Consider the following 16,043-nt stretch of genomic DNA (forward strand, 5'->3'; position numbering starts at 1 on the left):
CTGGAAGCCTAGTCGGGATCGAGGGTAAGATGACCGGCCAAGTACAGAGATCCTTGATGATAACCTGCTCCAGAGCACTCCGGACCTCAAACTGGGGTGATGGTTCACCTTCCAACAGGACGACCATAAGCACACAGCCAAGACAATGCAGGAGTGACTTTGGGACAAGTTTCTGAGTGGCCCAGCCCGATCAAACATATCTGGAGAGACCTGAAAATAGCTGTGCAGTGACACTCCCCAGCCAACCTGCCAGAGTTTGAGAGGATTTGCAGAGAAGACTGGGAGAAACTCCCCAAATACAGGTAGCTAAACTTGTAGAGTCATACCCAAGAACACTTGAGGCTGTAATCGCTGCCAAAGGTACCTCAACAAAGTACTGCTTAGTCTGAATAATTATGTAAATGTTATATTTGACTTTTGGTTTATGTACAAGCAAAAAAAAGACCTTCCAAGTTGTATCTTTTTATTACATTAATATGAAAATGTGAGTAAAACACGTTTTAAGTTGTGATGACTTATCGTTTTCTGTGTATTCTGACATGTTATAGGAAAGGATACAGTAGAAATTGAGTTATTTATTCAAGAACATTCAAATGATTGTTAAACTGTAGTTCACAAAAAAATAGCTTTTCCACTTAGCTAACTCGAGCTCGCGGAACTTCAACTTGTTTGTCGCTCCGTGGAAATGATGTCACTTCCTCTTCTCGAGACAATCACGGAAGCTGGTGCAATGTCATTTTTTTTAGGATAAATTATCACGGGCGAAATTCAGAAAAGTGGGACAGTGCAGATTTCGGGGTAATAATGGAGGTAAGATGCGTATAAAGTTTCGCAGTGGGGAATCACGCGTGGTCGGCATATTCACTACGTGTACAGATTGGATCGCACAAGTGTCCACAATCTTTGGTTTTCCAACACACAATGAACACTCACGCTCAGCCCGACATCAATTCCGATATAATGTTAGCTTACAGTTTCCTAGTTTGTCACTTGAGCTGCAGTTCGCTTCTGATTCTTTAAAAGTCCTTGAAGCCTTAGACGAACTTGTTAGTGAGCTTCACGTGGCCTTGTTTCAAAAGCTGAGAACGCTTGCTAGTAAAACCAAGCGCTCAATACAGGAAAAGTGCAGTCATGATCCCTTTCTTACCATATTCCGACTGTTCAAATAAACCTGCGACAATGGTTATTTACCAAAATTAATGTTGACGATTGGCTTTACCAAATATTTGAAATTGAGTTACTAGTGGTCTGGGATATTCTGCCTCCAGAGAATAAACTGTTAAAATTATTTCATTTGGTTTACTAGGCCATTGGGATGAACCATTTGAGAAAAATGGGGTCCTGGGGGGGAGAGAAGTCTGTGCGATTTGTTAACTTATTTCAATTAGAGAGTGGTTGTATACAGACTTGCGTCAGCCATATGATTATCTACACAAGAACGTTGATTGTTACATGATGACAAATATTTGAACTAAAACAACTGTGAAAGCAAAAGTCCGAAATCCCAGACACCCTCTATTCCCAACCATTCCCCACACAGGAACCCGACCCACGGTGATTGATTTCAATCCAAATCCACAGTTCAGGATCCATTGAGCAGCCTTGTTCGAGCGCAGAGCAGCTGTGAAAAATAACCAGACGAGCTCAATTCTGAAATGCCTCAAGACACATCAAAATACGGTTATTTGCGGGACTCCATATAACTTGTAATATTACCCATCTGTTAACATGAGTTTCTGTTTTTTGTCGGGTGTAGTAGCTGTATGATTTTAACCAGACATACCACTAGCACATGATTCGGTACCACACAGCCTTGCGTCAGCTAGGATAGCCACGCGAATTAGTCAAGAGACAGGTTATTTTTGGTGTGAGTGAGAGTGCTGGGGTGCATTACAATAATTATTTGGCCATATGAGCATAGCTAACAACTGCTTCGTTTCATATCATCAAGTCGCTAAATCCTGCATATTTCATGACAGAAATCTGAATTCATTGTGTGTAGCCTCGAGTTTGATTTTTTTTTTGGTTATACATTTTGTGGTAATAAAACAAAGACAGTGGTACAGACGTTTTAGATTATAGATTTATTCCGTATATCAACCAATTGCATTGATTTAATGTCATACGAGGCGCCATTAGATAATGGACCTGAATTTTTATTCCGATCTAACGGATGGGACTGGGCCACACGGAGATCCAGAATTCCTGGACCCTGGGTCTTTCAATGGATATGACAATAAGGTGACTGACAGCGAGATTGATTTGACAAGCGACCTGTGTGTCTGTCTGTGTGTTGTGCTCTATGGAAAACTCACGGACTCACATGCACTCAGAATCCTGTACAATAACTATTTTACAACAGCATATAAGGGCTTGGTTGAATATGTAGTATATACAGTACATGTGTGTGGGGAAGTGATGTGAGCTCAGCTGTTGTTGTGATTTTCAATGTTTTGATGAATGGTAAAGTTTGTGTGAACATTATATATCTATATTTTTTATTTAAACTTTATTTAACTAGGCAAGTCAATATTTGTATTTATTATAGATTCCCTGGCAGCAGCTACTCTTCCTGGGTTCCAGCCAAATTAAGGCAGTTTATACAATTTAAAAAACATTACAATACATTCAGACTGTGTGCTCCTACTCTACCACTACCACATATACAGTGGGGCAAAAAAGTATTTAGTCAGCCACCAATTGTGCAAGTTCTCCCACTTAAAAAGATGAGAGGCCTGTAATTTATCATAGGTACACTGACAGACAAAATGAGGGGAAATAAAATCCAGAAAATCACATTGTAGGATTTTTTATGAATTTATTTGCAACTTATGGTGGAAAATAAGTATTTGGTCAATAACAAAAGTTTCTCAATACTTTGTTATATACCCTTTGTTGGCAATGACAGAGGTCAAACGTTTTCTGTAAGTCTTTACACGTTTTTCACACACTGTTGCTGGTATTTTGGCCCATTCCTCCATGCAGATCTCCTCTGGAGCAGTGATGTTTTGGGGCTGTTGCTGGGCAACACGGACTTTCAACTCCCTCCAAAGATTTTCTATGGAGTTGAGATCTGGAGACTGGCTAGGCCACTCCAGGACCTTGAAATGCTTCTTACGAAGCCACTCCTTCGTTGCCCGGGCGGTGTGTTTGGGATCATTGTCATGCTGAAAGACCCAGCCACGTTTCATCTTCCATGCCTTTGCTGATGGAAGGAGGTTTTCACTCAAAATCTCACGATACATGGCCCCATTCATTCTTTCCTTTACACGGATCAGTCGTCCTGGTCCCTTTGCAGAAAAACAGCCCCAAAGCATGATGTTTCCACCCCCATACTTCACAGTAGGTATGGTGTTCTTTGGATGCAACTCAGCATTCTTTGTCCTCCAAACACGAAGAGTTTAGTTTTTACCAAAAAGTTATATTTTGGTTTCATCTGACCATATGACATTCTCCCAATTTTCTTCTGGATTATCCAAATGCTCTCTAGCAAACATCAGACGGGCCTGGACATGTACTGGCTTAAGCAGGGGGACACGTCTGGCACTGCAGGATTTGAGTCCCTGGCGGCGTAGTGTGTTACTGATGGTAGGCGTTTGTTACTTTGGTCCCAGCTCTCTGCAGGTCATTCACTAGGTCCCTCCATGTGGTTCTGGGATTTTAGCTCACTGTTCTTGTGATCATTTTGACCCCATGGGGTGAGATCTTGCGTGGAGCCCCAGATCGAGGGAGATTATCAGTGGTCTTGTATGTCTTCCATTTCCTAATAATTGCTCCCACAGTTGATTTCTTCAAACCAAGCTGCTTACCTTTTGCAGATTCAGTCTTCCCAGCCTGGTGCAGGTCTACAATTTTGTTTCTGGTGTCCTTTGACAGCTCTTTGGTCTTGGCCATAGTGGAGTTTGGAGTGTGACTGTTTGAGGTTGTAGACAGGTGTCTTTTATACTGATAACAAGTTCAAACAGGTGTTATTAATACAGGTAACGAGTGGAGGACAGAGGAGCCTCTTAAAGAAGAAGGTACAGGTCTGTGAGAGCCAGAAATCTTGCTTGTTTGTAGGTGACCAAATACTTATTTTCCACCATAATTTGCAAATAAATTCATTAAAAATCCTACAATGTGAATTTCTGTATTTCTTTCCCTCATTTTGTCTGTCATAGTTGAAGTGTACCTATAATGACAATTACAGGCCTCATCTTTTTAAGTGGGAGAACTTGCACAATTGGTGGCTGACTAAAAACTTTTTTGCCCCACTGTATACAGTACAAAATCCATGCGTGCGTGTGTGTGTATAGTGCGTATGCTATCGTGTGTGTATATGCACCTATGTTTGTGTTTCTTCACAGTCCCTGCTGTTCAATAAGGTGTTTTTAAAAATCTGTTTATTAAATCAAAATCTTCTGCTTGCATGAGTTACTTGATGTGGAATAGAGTTCCATGTAGTCATGGCTCTATTTAGTACTGTGCACCTTCCATAGTCTGTTCTGGACTTGGGGACTGTGAAGAGACCTCTTGTGGGGTATACATGGGTGTCCGAGCTGTGCGCCAGTAATTCAAACAGACAGCTCGGTGCATTTGACATGTCAATACATCTCATAAATACAAGCAGTGGTGAAGTCAATTTCTCCTCCACTTTGAGCCAGGAGAGATTGACATGCATATTATTAATTTTAGCCCTCTGTGTACATCCAATGGCCAGCCGTGCTGCCCTGTTCTGAACCAATTGCAATTTTCCTTTCCAAAAGTCATTTTTTGTGGCACCTGACCCCACGACTGAACAGTAGTCCAGGTGCGACAAAACTAGGGCCTGTAGGACCTGCCTTGTTGACAGTGCTGTCAAGAAGGTAGAGCAGTGCCTTATCATAGACATACTTCTCCCCATCTTAGCTACTGTATGTTTTGACCATGACAGTTTACATTCCAGGGTAACTCCAAGCAGTTTAGTCACCTCAACTTGCTCAATATCCACATGATTTATTACCATTTTTAGTTGAGGTTTAGGGTTTTGTATGATTTGTCCCAAATACAATTATTTTAGTTTAATAAATATTTAGGACGTTGTAGTAGCTGACATGTATATTGTTGAGTCATCCGCATACATAGACACTCTGGCTTTCCTCAAGGCCAGTGGCAATTCATTAGTAAAGAATTAAAAAGTAATGGGCCAAGACAGCTACCTTGGGGAATTTCTGATTCTACCTGGATTATGTTGGAGAGGCTTCCATTAAAGAACACCCTCGGTGTTATGCTAAACAGGTAACTCTTTATCCACAATTTAGCAGGGGGTGTAAAGCCATAACACAAGTTTTGCCAGCAGCAGACTATGATCGATTAATGTCAAATTTCTCTCAGCCAATCATCAGTCATTTGTGTAAGTGCTGTGCTTGTTGAATGTCCTTCTCTATAAGCATGCTGAAAGTCTGTTGTCAATTTGTTTACTGTAAAATAGCATTTTATCTGGTCAAACACAATTTTTTCCAAAGTTTATTAAGGGTTGGTAACAGGCTGATTGGTCGGCTATTTGAGCCAGTAAAGGGGGCTTTACTATTCTTAGGTAGCGGAATGACTTTTTCTTCACTCCAAGCCTGAGGGTACACACTTGCTAGTAGGCTTAAATTTAAGATGTGGCAAATAGGAGCAGCAATATCATCCGCTATTATCCTCAGTCATTTTCCATCCAAGTTGTCAGACCCCGGTGGCTTGTCATTGTTGATAAACAATAATTTGTTCACCTCTTCCTCACTAACTTTACGGAATTTAAAATTACAATGCTTGTTCTGTCATAATTCGGTCATTTTTCCTTCGATGTGTACTATCAGCACATGTTATGCCTAAATATGCTAATCGTGCCAATGAAAAAATAATTAAAGTAGTTGGCAATATCAGTTGATTTTGTGATGAATGAGCCATCTGATTCAATGAATGATGGAGCTGAGTTTGCCTTTTTCCCCAGAATTTCATTTAAGGCACTCCAAAGCTTTTTACTATCAATCTTTATTTCATTTATCTTGGTTTCATAGTGTAGTTTCTTCTTCTTTTTATTCAGTTTAGTCACATGATTTCTCAATTTGCAATACGTTTGCCAATTGGTTGTGCAGCCAGACTTATTTGCCATTCCTTTTGCCTCATCCCTCTCAACCATACAATTTTTCAATTCCTCATCAATCCATGGGGATTTAGCACATTTTAGCCATTTGCTAAACTCCAACTGGAGTAAGCAATTTCATAAATGTTTCAAGTGCAGTGTCTGTTTGCTCCTCATTACACACCACAGACCAACAAATATTCTTTACATCAATAACATAGGAATCACTACAAAATTCTTGTATGACCTCTTATACACTATGTTAGGCCCAGCTGTTGGAACTTTGGTTTTCCTAGATATGGCTACTATGTTGTGATCACTACATCTGATGGATCTGGATACTGCTTTCAAGCTAATTTCTGCAGCATTAGTAAAGATGTGATCAATACATGTTGATGATTTCATTCCTGTGTCGTTTATAACTACCCTGGTAGGTTGACTGATAACCTGAACCAGGTTGCAGGCACTGGTTACAGTTTGAAGCTTTTTCTTGAGTGGGCAGCTTGATGAAAGCCAGTCAATATTTAAATCAACCAGAAAATATACCTCTCTGTTGATATCGCATACATTATCAAGCATTTCTCACACATTATCCAGATACTGACTTAGCACTTGGTGGTCTATAGCAGCTTCCCACCAAAATGGGCTTTAGGTGAGGCAGATGAACCTGTATCCATATTATTTCAATAGTATTTGACATGAGATCTTCTCTAATCTTTACAGGAATGTGGTTCTGAATATAAACAGCACCTTCACCATTGGCATTTCTATCTTTTATATAAATGTTATAACCTTGTATTGCTACCACTGTATCAAAGGTATTATCTAAGTGAGTTTCAGAGATAGTCAGAATATGAATGTCATCTGTTACTAGTAAATTATTGATTTCATGAACCTTGTTTCTTAAGCTGCATATATTAACAAGGGCTATTTTGAGCACTTTTCTTCCGGAATGCTTAATTGCTTTCGTTGCTTTACTGGGAAGCTTAGCAGCAGTAGATGTGCTCAGTTAAGAACAAATTCTTATTTACAATGACGGCCTACCTCGGCCAAACCCGGACGACACTGGGCCAATTGTGCGCCGCCCTATGGGACTCCCAATCACGGCCGGATGTGATACAGCAGCCTTGTATGATGCCACAGATGTTTTAAAGGGATGCTGACTGTTAGGATGATGATGAGACTCATTCTCCTATGTGATGATGATTTGACCCGTGTGTGTGTTTCAGTTCCCTGAAGGCAATAATAACTACCTGACCATCGGCGGGGCGGGCCATCCGTTCCTCTCATCCTCTGAGGTAGCTACTCATTCCTTCCTTCCACTTCTCTCGCTTCTAAACTCTCATTCACTCTCTTTTTCTCTCCACTATCCTGTCTCTCTCTCTCTCTTTACAACACACACAATCTGCAGTTACTCACACAACACTCACACCCAATATAGCAGGGGAGGATGTCTCAATCTATAATAATAATAACCTTTGCTCTTCCCCCTCTTCTCTCCTCCTCTTTCTCTTTTCTCCATACCCCCTTTCCTTGTTACCATCTCCGCTCCCCCATCCCCCACCGTCTCTTCTCCCTCTCGCTCTTCCCCAATAGACGTTCCACACCCCTAGTCTGGGAGATGAGGAGTTCGAGATCCCCCCTATCTCCCTGGATCCAGACCAGGCGCTCATCGTGTCCGATGTGGTGGCCCATTTCGGAGCGCTATCGGATGGAGAGCGCAGTGGCTTGTCCACCCCCGGGAACGTTGTGGTCGGGGGAGACGATCCGTCCTTCGCCTCCACCTTTGTGAATCCCCACCCGGGGTCTCAGGGACTGGACCACCACCTGAGTCTGGGGGTCATCAGTCAGCCAGGTGGAGGAGGAGCTATTCTGGGGTCTGCTCTGGGCATGGTGAGGACTGCAAGGGTTGAGAATGCTTTTGAAATGGCACCCTATTCTCTATGTAGTGCACTGCTTTTGAAAAGGGCCTGCATATGAATCTGGTCAAATGTACACTATATACAGTACCAGTCAAAAGTTTGGACACCTACTCATTCCAAGGTTTTTCTTTATTTTTACTATTTTCTACATTGTAGAATAATAGTGAAGACATCTTCACCTGGAATGCTTTTCCAACAGTCTTGAAGGAGTTCCCACATATGCGAAGCACTTGGCTGCTTTTCCTTCACTCAATTGGGTTGAGGTCAGGTGATATTAGAGGCCAGGTCATCTGATGCAGCCCTCCATCACTCCTTCTTGGTCAAATAGCCCTCTAATGAACTTATCCTCTGCAGCAGAGGTAACTCCTTTCCTGTGGCGGTCCTCATGAGAGCCAGTTTCATCATATCGCTTGATGGTTTTTGCGACTGCGCTTAAAGAAACTTTTAAAGCTCTTGAAATGTTCTGTATTGACTGACCATGTCTTCAAGTAATGAACTGTCACTTCTCTTTGCTTATTATAGCTGTTCTTGTCATAATATGGACTCTGTCTTTTACCAAATTAGGCTATCTTCTGTATACCACCCCTACCATGTCACAACACAGCTGATTGGCTCAAAGGAAAGAAATTCCACAAATTCACTTTTAACAAGGCACACCTGTTAATTGAAATGCATTCCAGGTGACTACCTCATGAAGATGGTCGAGAAAATGCCAAGAGTGTGAGAAGGTGTCATCAAGGCAAAGGGTGGCTACTGTGAAGAATATCAAATATATTTTGATTTGTTTAAAACTTTTTTTGGTTTACTACATGATTCCATATGTGTTATTTCATAGTTTTGATGTCTTCACTATTATTCTACAATGTAGAAAATAGTAAAAAATAAAGAAAAACCCTGGAATGAGTAGGTGTGTCCAAACATTTGACTGGTACTGTAGCCTATTAGGGTGCCATTTCCGACACAATTAGTTCTTGACAGAAATGTGAAATTATATGAATTGGGCCCTTTTCACACCACAGTCCATTCTTTGATAACAAGATGGTTGCTGCCTGTAATCAGGCCCGGTCCTGGCCCTTCTGCCGCCCTAGGCGAGACAATTTTATTGGGTTCATTTTCGGTTCTGAATGAAAGTTGAACACATGTCTTGAGTAGGACTGGACCGGACCAAATCTGAACCAAACATAGACATCTATCTAACACACATCTAACATAAACATACGTCTATGATTGGTCCAGATTAGATCCGGTCCATGGATGTTGAAATCAAGTCCGGACGACACCAAATCAATACACAAAAAAAGACGTCCTGACAGGGCCAAAAGATCCGTGCTTGGTCCGTGCTTACTGGGGTGCAGTGGAGGCTGGTGGGACGAGCTATAGGAGGACATGGAATAAATGGGACTGTATCAATGACCACAATGACATTTTATGAATGCTCATCCATGTGGTAGACCTACCATTTGTAAAAAATAGGCAGTTGCATTGGCTTTATTAGTCCTGATTCCTGTCAATAATCATTTTGGCTGTTTTAAGCTCTGAATATCAGCTACCCAACTTTATCAGCAGTTATCCTGAGCCTATTTGCAATGAGAATCAGTGTGTTTACATAGCGGGAAATGCAGAATCATTTTATTTTTCACTATGATCATCTTGTAAAACCAATTATGGATACAAACTTGTAACCACTGATTATCATGACAATTTAGCCCACGGTGTGACACTCCTGGACAGCAGTTGTGAGTAGCCTGATTTTTCCATTCCATATTATCCATTTTATTTTGAGCTGTCCTGTTTTAAGGATATGATGTTTGTTAACATGCCATATTCGCATCGAAGCACATTTTTTTATTTGATTGGGTGCCATTTAGGTTAGGCTATTTGATCGGCGAAGCGTGCATGATGTTAAAAGTGTCTCATGACATTGACATACATTTTTACCTGTAGGCTACAGCAAAGGCCATATACTCTTTCTACCATAGGCTAAATGATTTATGTTAGATTATTTTTTTTAAAGTAATGTTTGTGGAGTGCCGCAGCGGTGTGTCTCGCCAACAGCACACTGGAGAGGCGCATTCGGCATGGACGAGCAAAATATTTTGCGCCCCTGCTTTTGTCAAAGTGGGTTCTGCTTATCACAGGAGGGCATCAGCGCTCACCTAAAATAATCCATATGCCACTAGGTGAGAGGAATTGTAGTTATTTTGGGGCAAAATTATGTGAGGTTTTATGTGTTGTTGACAGTGTGTCGCTCTCGTCAATCTGCTGCTGTCGCCGGCCGCCTAATCCTGCCTAATGGGCGGGCCAGTCCTGCCTGCCTGTAATACATTGTCTTTGGCTTTTTCTGAGTATGAACCCTGCCTCATTTTCCAGGATCTGGGCCACCCTGTTGGCTCCCAGTTCAGCAGCTCCTCCCCCATGACCATAGACGTCCCGCTGAGTGACATGGACCACAGCCTGTTGGGCCAAAACCAGCTGATCACCATCGATCAATCGGAGCTCAGCGCCCAGCTGGGGCTCAGCCTAGGGGGCGAGGCCAACCTGGCGAGGTCGCAGTCACCTGACCAACCACTGTCGGCCGCTGCTTCGCCGGCCGGCTCGCTACAGGACGACGACATGGACGACTTCAGACAGGTCAGTCCTATTGGTCGGTCTGTCTACAAGTCAGTCTGTCTGTTTATTGGTTCGTCTGTCTGCCTCAGTCTCTTCATTGATTACAGTCACACACTTTATATGAAACTGATGTCCTTCTTTTTGCTATTTCTCCCTTTCTCCCATCCCACCCCTCCTTCTTCCATTCTAACTCAGCAGAGTGTGCTGGTGGAGTCACCTATCTCTCTCGGTGTCATCTCCCTCGAGCCCCCTCTCTCCGACTCCCCCATTCCTTCCTTGGCGCCGTCCTCCAGCACCCCTCCTACCCTCGTCCGGAGAAGGGCAGCGGCCGGAAGAGGGAAGAAAGGGAAGAAAAAGAAAGACCCTAACGAGCCCCAGAAGCCTGTGTCGGCCTACGCTCTGTTCTTCAGGGACACGCAGGCAGCCATTAAGGGCCAGAACCCCAGCGCCACCTTCGGAGAGGTGTCCAAGATAGTGGCCTCCATGTGGGATAGCCTGGGGGAGGAGCAGAAGCAGGTACACACACACACATTCACATGTGCAAACACGCATGTTCACAATCACATTCACTACACAAGCACACGCAGATATGAATAATGTAATGGTATCGGGTTCATGATATTCCTGTATGTGTATTCCTCTCAGGTGTACAAGAGGAAGACGGAAGCAGCTAAGAAGGAGTATATCGAGGCTCTGGAAGCCTACAGAGATCATCAGCTTTCTCAGGTGAGGCAAGACGAGTATTCCTAGAGAGCACTTCAGTTATTTGTGTGAGTAGGTTTATTATGATGGCCACCCTTTGTCAGTGTGTAAACTACATCTCCTCTTTTCCCTCTCAACTCCTCTCTCTTGCAACCCCTCTACCTTTCTCCTCCTCTTCTCTCTCCCAGCCGACCATTGAGGTTCTGGACACTTCCCCATCGCCTCCCTCTCCTCCTCCCGTTGCCCCACTCCCCGCCCCTGTTCCCCGTTCCACCCGTTCCTCCGTCCCCCACCTCGCCCCTGAAGAGAACACCATCACCAACATCTGCACCTCCAACATCATCCTAGCAGGTGGAGACCTCCCTCAGGTCACCACCCGCTCCCGTACAGGGGCGCAAAAACCCCCCATTCCTACGCCCGCCCTGACCCTAAACCCCCCCACCGTTACGAAAATCATCATCAAGCAACATACGTCGCCATCAGGGGTAATGGTGGTGTCAAGTAGTACGGTATTGTCTACTCGGCAGCCGCCACCACTCCAACAGATGCAGAACACCCCTCCTCCGCCCCGTCTCCAGCAGATGGTACATGCCCAGGCCCCACCGCCACTGCAGGCCAAACCAAGAGGCGGGGGTGCCAGGTCACCACCCCCTCTGCAGATCAAGATCGTCCCTCCCGCCTCAGATTTGGACTCTCCCGTTATCGGCACGGCGGCAGGGGGGTTAGCCGCATTGGGGGGGGCCACTCCGACCTCGGGGGAGGTGGTACAGTCCGCTGCCTTAGTAACGGCCTGTTCGACGGAAGCCGAGGACGGGGCTGAAGGAGAGGATGGGGTAAGAGAAGTATAGAATAGAGAAACTTTAGCATATATTTTCATAATTTTCTCTGAAAACTCAGGGCCCTGGTCATCTAATGATTGGTATCCTTCACACTACTGTATATCAACCACTGTCTTTCTCTCTCCTCTACCTCTCTCTCCCTCCGGTCTTTCACCTCTCCCTCCCTTCCCAGATGCAGGTGGAGTTGAATGTATCTCCAGGGCCAGATGTGACCCAGACCTGCAGCCCTAACCTGTGTGTCCGAGCCGGCTGCACCAACCCAGCTGTAGAGAACAAGGACTGGGACAGGGAATACTGCAGCAACAAGTGTGTGGCCACACACTGCAGGTACAGACAGATGGATGGCTGGACATAGGCTGCGTTTAGACAGGCTGCCCAATTCTGCGCTTTTTAAACTTTTTTTCACTTTTGATCAATCAGATAAGTGCTGAAAAAAATCTGATGTGAAAAGATCTGATGGGGCCTCCCGGGTGGCGCAGTGGTTAAGGGCGCTGTACTGCAGCGCCAGCTGTGCCATCAGAGTCCCTGGGTTTGCGCCCAGGCTCTGTCGTAACCGGCCGCGACCGGGAGGTCCGTGGGGCGACGCACAATTGGCCTAGCGTCGTCCGGATTAGGGAGGGCTTGGTCGGTAGGGGTGTCCTTGTCTCATCGCGCACCAGCGACTCCTGTGGCGGGCCGGGCGCAGTGCGAGCTAACCAAGGTGGCCAGGTGCACGGTGTTTCCTCCGACACATTGGTGCGGCTGGCTTCCGGGTTGGATGCACGCTGTGTTAAGAAGCAGTGCGGCTTGGTTGGGTTGTGTATCGGAGGACGCATGACTTTCAACCTTCGTCTCTCCCGAGCCCATACGGGAGTTGTAGCGATGAGACAAGATAGTAGCTACTACGACAATTGGATACCACAAAATTGGGGAGAAAAAGGGGTAAAAAAATAAAGATCTGATGATTGGTCAAAATACCAATTTGTGGAAAAAAATATCAGAATTGGGCTGCCTGTCTAAATGCAGCCATACAGACACATATACAGAACACACTGACATTACCACCTGAAACACTTAGGAGTCAAGATAGATCATGTTCTTCCCAAAGAATGGTCTCGAGGCGAGGTGCTAGCTAGCGGAGTAGAACACTTGGAAAAGAAAAGGAGAGCCACACACTCTAGGATCTCCGATGCAATAATTTTATAACGTAATAACCAACATTTCGACAGCTCCGATCCAGACTCATTGTGGAGAAGAAGCGAATGCCCGTGGGCGTGGCGTAGCGTTTGGCGTTAGCCAGGAAAGGAAAATGTCGATAAAGCAACATTTCTGCTCTAATTGTGATTACATGTTTTTGTTTTATTGATTAGTTGATCTATTTTTTTTATTTTTTTTATTTTTATTTATTGTCTTCATAGGGATGTGTTCATGGCCTGGTGTGCGATCCGAGGGCAGGACTCCACTGTCACGTAAGGATGGACAGAAGAGAGGAGTGATAGATGGACAAAGACTTCAAAGAGGAGTGAGAGGAGAGAAGAGTGATATTTGGACATGATAGGGATTAGCCAGGACTAATGAGAAAGGAGAGGGGAGTGAAGAATGGAGAAGAGAAGAGAGGGACTTGACTTTTTTCCACAACCAGACTTTGTCCTCATAGAATAATCAAGCAGAAGACCAATACTCCTGTGCTGATACATTATGAAGTTTAAATAATAAGATAATTTTATATGAAATGTTTTTAAGGTAATATGTAATATAACGCTACAGGCACCACTGGTATGTCTCTTGCATTTCATAGCTCGTGCCATAGAGTTGGACAAAGGGCACATATCTGCAAATGGTGCTGTCCATGCAAAAATAGACTGTTAATCTATCCAACTCTACAGCTAATGACGGTTTTTCTCCTGACCGTGTTATCAGTGTTGTCGTTACAAGTGATTTCAAGGTATGTACAGTGCATTCGGAAAGTATTCAGACCCCTTGACTTTTTCCTCATTTTGCTACGTTACAGCCTTATTCTAAAATTGATTAAATGAAAAAAAATCTTCATCAATTTACACACCCCATAATGACAAAGCAAAAACAGTTTTTTAAAAACATTTTTGCAAATGTATAAAAAATAAACAACAGAAATACCTTATTTACATAAGTATTCAGACCCTTTGCTATGAGACTCAAAATTGTTTCCACTGATCATCCTTAAGATCTTTCAACTGATTAGACATGATTTGAAAAGACACACACCTCTCTATATAAGGTCCCACAGTTGACAGTGCATATCAGAGCAAAAACCAAACCATGAGTAGGGCTGTTGTGGTGACCATATTAACGTCACACCGGCAGTCACGAGTCCTGAAGGCAGTCAAATTCCACATGACCGTTTAGTCACGGTAATTAGACTTCTCTAAGCTCTGATGCTGCTGCTGGTCATTGGTAGCCTACCAAACTTGCTAACTGCCTGTTACTCAGCAATCTACTGTCACTCTAATCACTCTGACATCAATGTAAATGTATTCTAAAATCGAATCAAACACTTCATGAGAGCCCATCAGCTCATGTTGCGCAACATTTCTATAGGCTATTCAATTGTGGGAGAAAACCGAGTGATGGTCACTTACAAAAAGAGGAGGATCCCATCAGCTTTCTAAAGGCTAGGCCTACTATATTTATTAATTTCTCAACTTTCCTCATGTTAAGCACATTACTTATATTTACAACAGGAGTATCGCCTACCTGGCTGGCATGAAAATAAACCACTGGGAAAAGCGTCCTCCATTCGCTGTTTAAGTGCATAGATGACTTGTTTTTCCCCCTGCCCTGTTTCGATACAGGTGCATGATAATGGTCCATTCTAAATCAAAACAAATGTCATACATATATTATTTAGTATATTTAAAGACAAAATTAAATCAAGAATAGTCTGATGGGTGATAATATTAGCCTGTCACTTGTGAATTATATGTTATCACTTGTGAATGCTGCCCAGCATAAGAAACAATGCCTTTTTTTTGCAACTCGTTTGCAGCCCCTGAGTTTCAAGTTTGGGGAAGATCATTTTCACCATAAAAATGCACCTTTATAATAAAAGCATTACATGCATAATTGCATTTGCGGTCACTTTTGATATTGGTGTTTTCCTCTAATTGAACATTTGCGCTTACAGCCTACTACTATGTCCACATTGCTGTGCTTTGTTGGGGAATAATCAGAATTGGTTGGTAACATAGGTAAGATGTTTTATATTCATCATATGTTTGTAAGTTACTTCTCATCAGAATGTTATTTTTGTATAATACTGTGGCGGGGTTGCAGTATCTGTTCTATGTCAAGACTAAGTTGCTTGGGCTGGAGAGAGGGGAGAGGTCAAGCGTGTATCTCTTGGCTCCACAATGTCTGTGTGCCAGTCAGTGTGTCTCTGTGATCTTGTCAAGATAGGATGGATTTGATATATGCCTGTTGATATGGAGGATTGGTTTATGGTTCTCAGTTTGAGAAAAGAACATAGTTTAGGAGACAAAGCTGAACGATAAATTATGCCTATGCTGTCTGGATATGTGTGTCTTTGCTATAAAGGATCTCAGTAACAATGTGTGAGGGACTCTCAGAGAATTCATTGATAGACACTGAATTGATCTGAGAGTCACAGGGTTGTGATAGAGCTCATATAATTAAAGATGGACTTTGTGATAACTAACTCTGACTTGTGTGTGGTTTGCTCTCATGATTTGGTAAATAGAGGAACTTTCCACGACAGGTTATAATGTGAAGAAATAGCCTAATAGTTTATCAACATTTTAAGCTAAACGTTCTGATCTGTTGTGTCAGTCATTTATGCTAGTGGCTGTATTAATTTGGGATCTATAGCATCCCACAACTGTCCCAGACTGTTTGGAATATGTATTTATC

General features: G+C 43.2%; 1 protein-coding gene across 1 annotated transcript; it reads left to right on the top strand.

Annotated features, from left to right (window-relative positions):
* Positions 1–1,587: 1,587 nt before the first annotated feature.
* On the top strand, positions 1,588–15,831 carry LOC139378849 (TOX high mobility group box family member 4-like). Its single transcript, XM_071121399.1, has 9 exons — positions 1,588–2,241; positions 7,315–7,383; positions 7,682–7,978; positions 10,378–10,638; positions 10,816–11,133; positions 11,263–11,343; positions 11,508–12,152; positions 12,331–12,485; positions 13,556–15,831. The coding sequence occupies exons 1-9, from the start codon at positions 2,143–2,145 to the stop codon at positions 13,608–13,610; spliced, it is 1,980 nt and encodes a 659-aa protein (XP_070977500.1). The 5' UTR covers positions 1,588–2,142; the 3' UTR covers positions 13,611–15,831.
* The last annotated feature ends 212 nt before the right edge of the window (positions 15,832–16,043 follow it).

The sequence above is a fragment of the Oncorhynchus clarkii genome, chromosome 21 (assembly GCF_045791955.1).
Source record: "Oncorhynchus clarkii lewisi isolate Uvic-CL-2024 chromosome 21, UVic_Ocla_1.0, whole genome shotgun sequence".
Classification (NCBI taxonomy): Eukaryota; Metazoa; Chordata; class Actinopteri; order Salmoniformes; family Salmonidae; genus Oncorhynchus; species Oncorhynchus clarkii.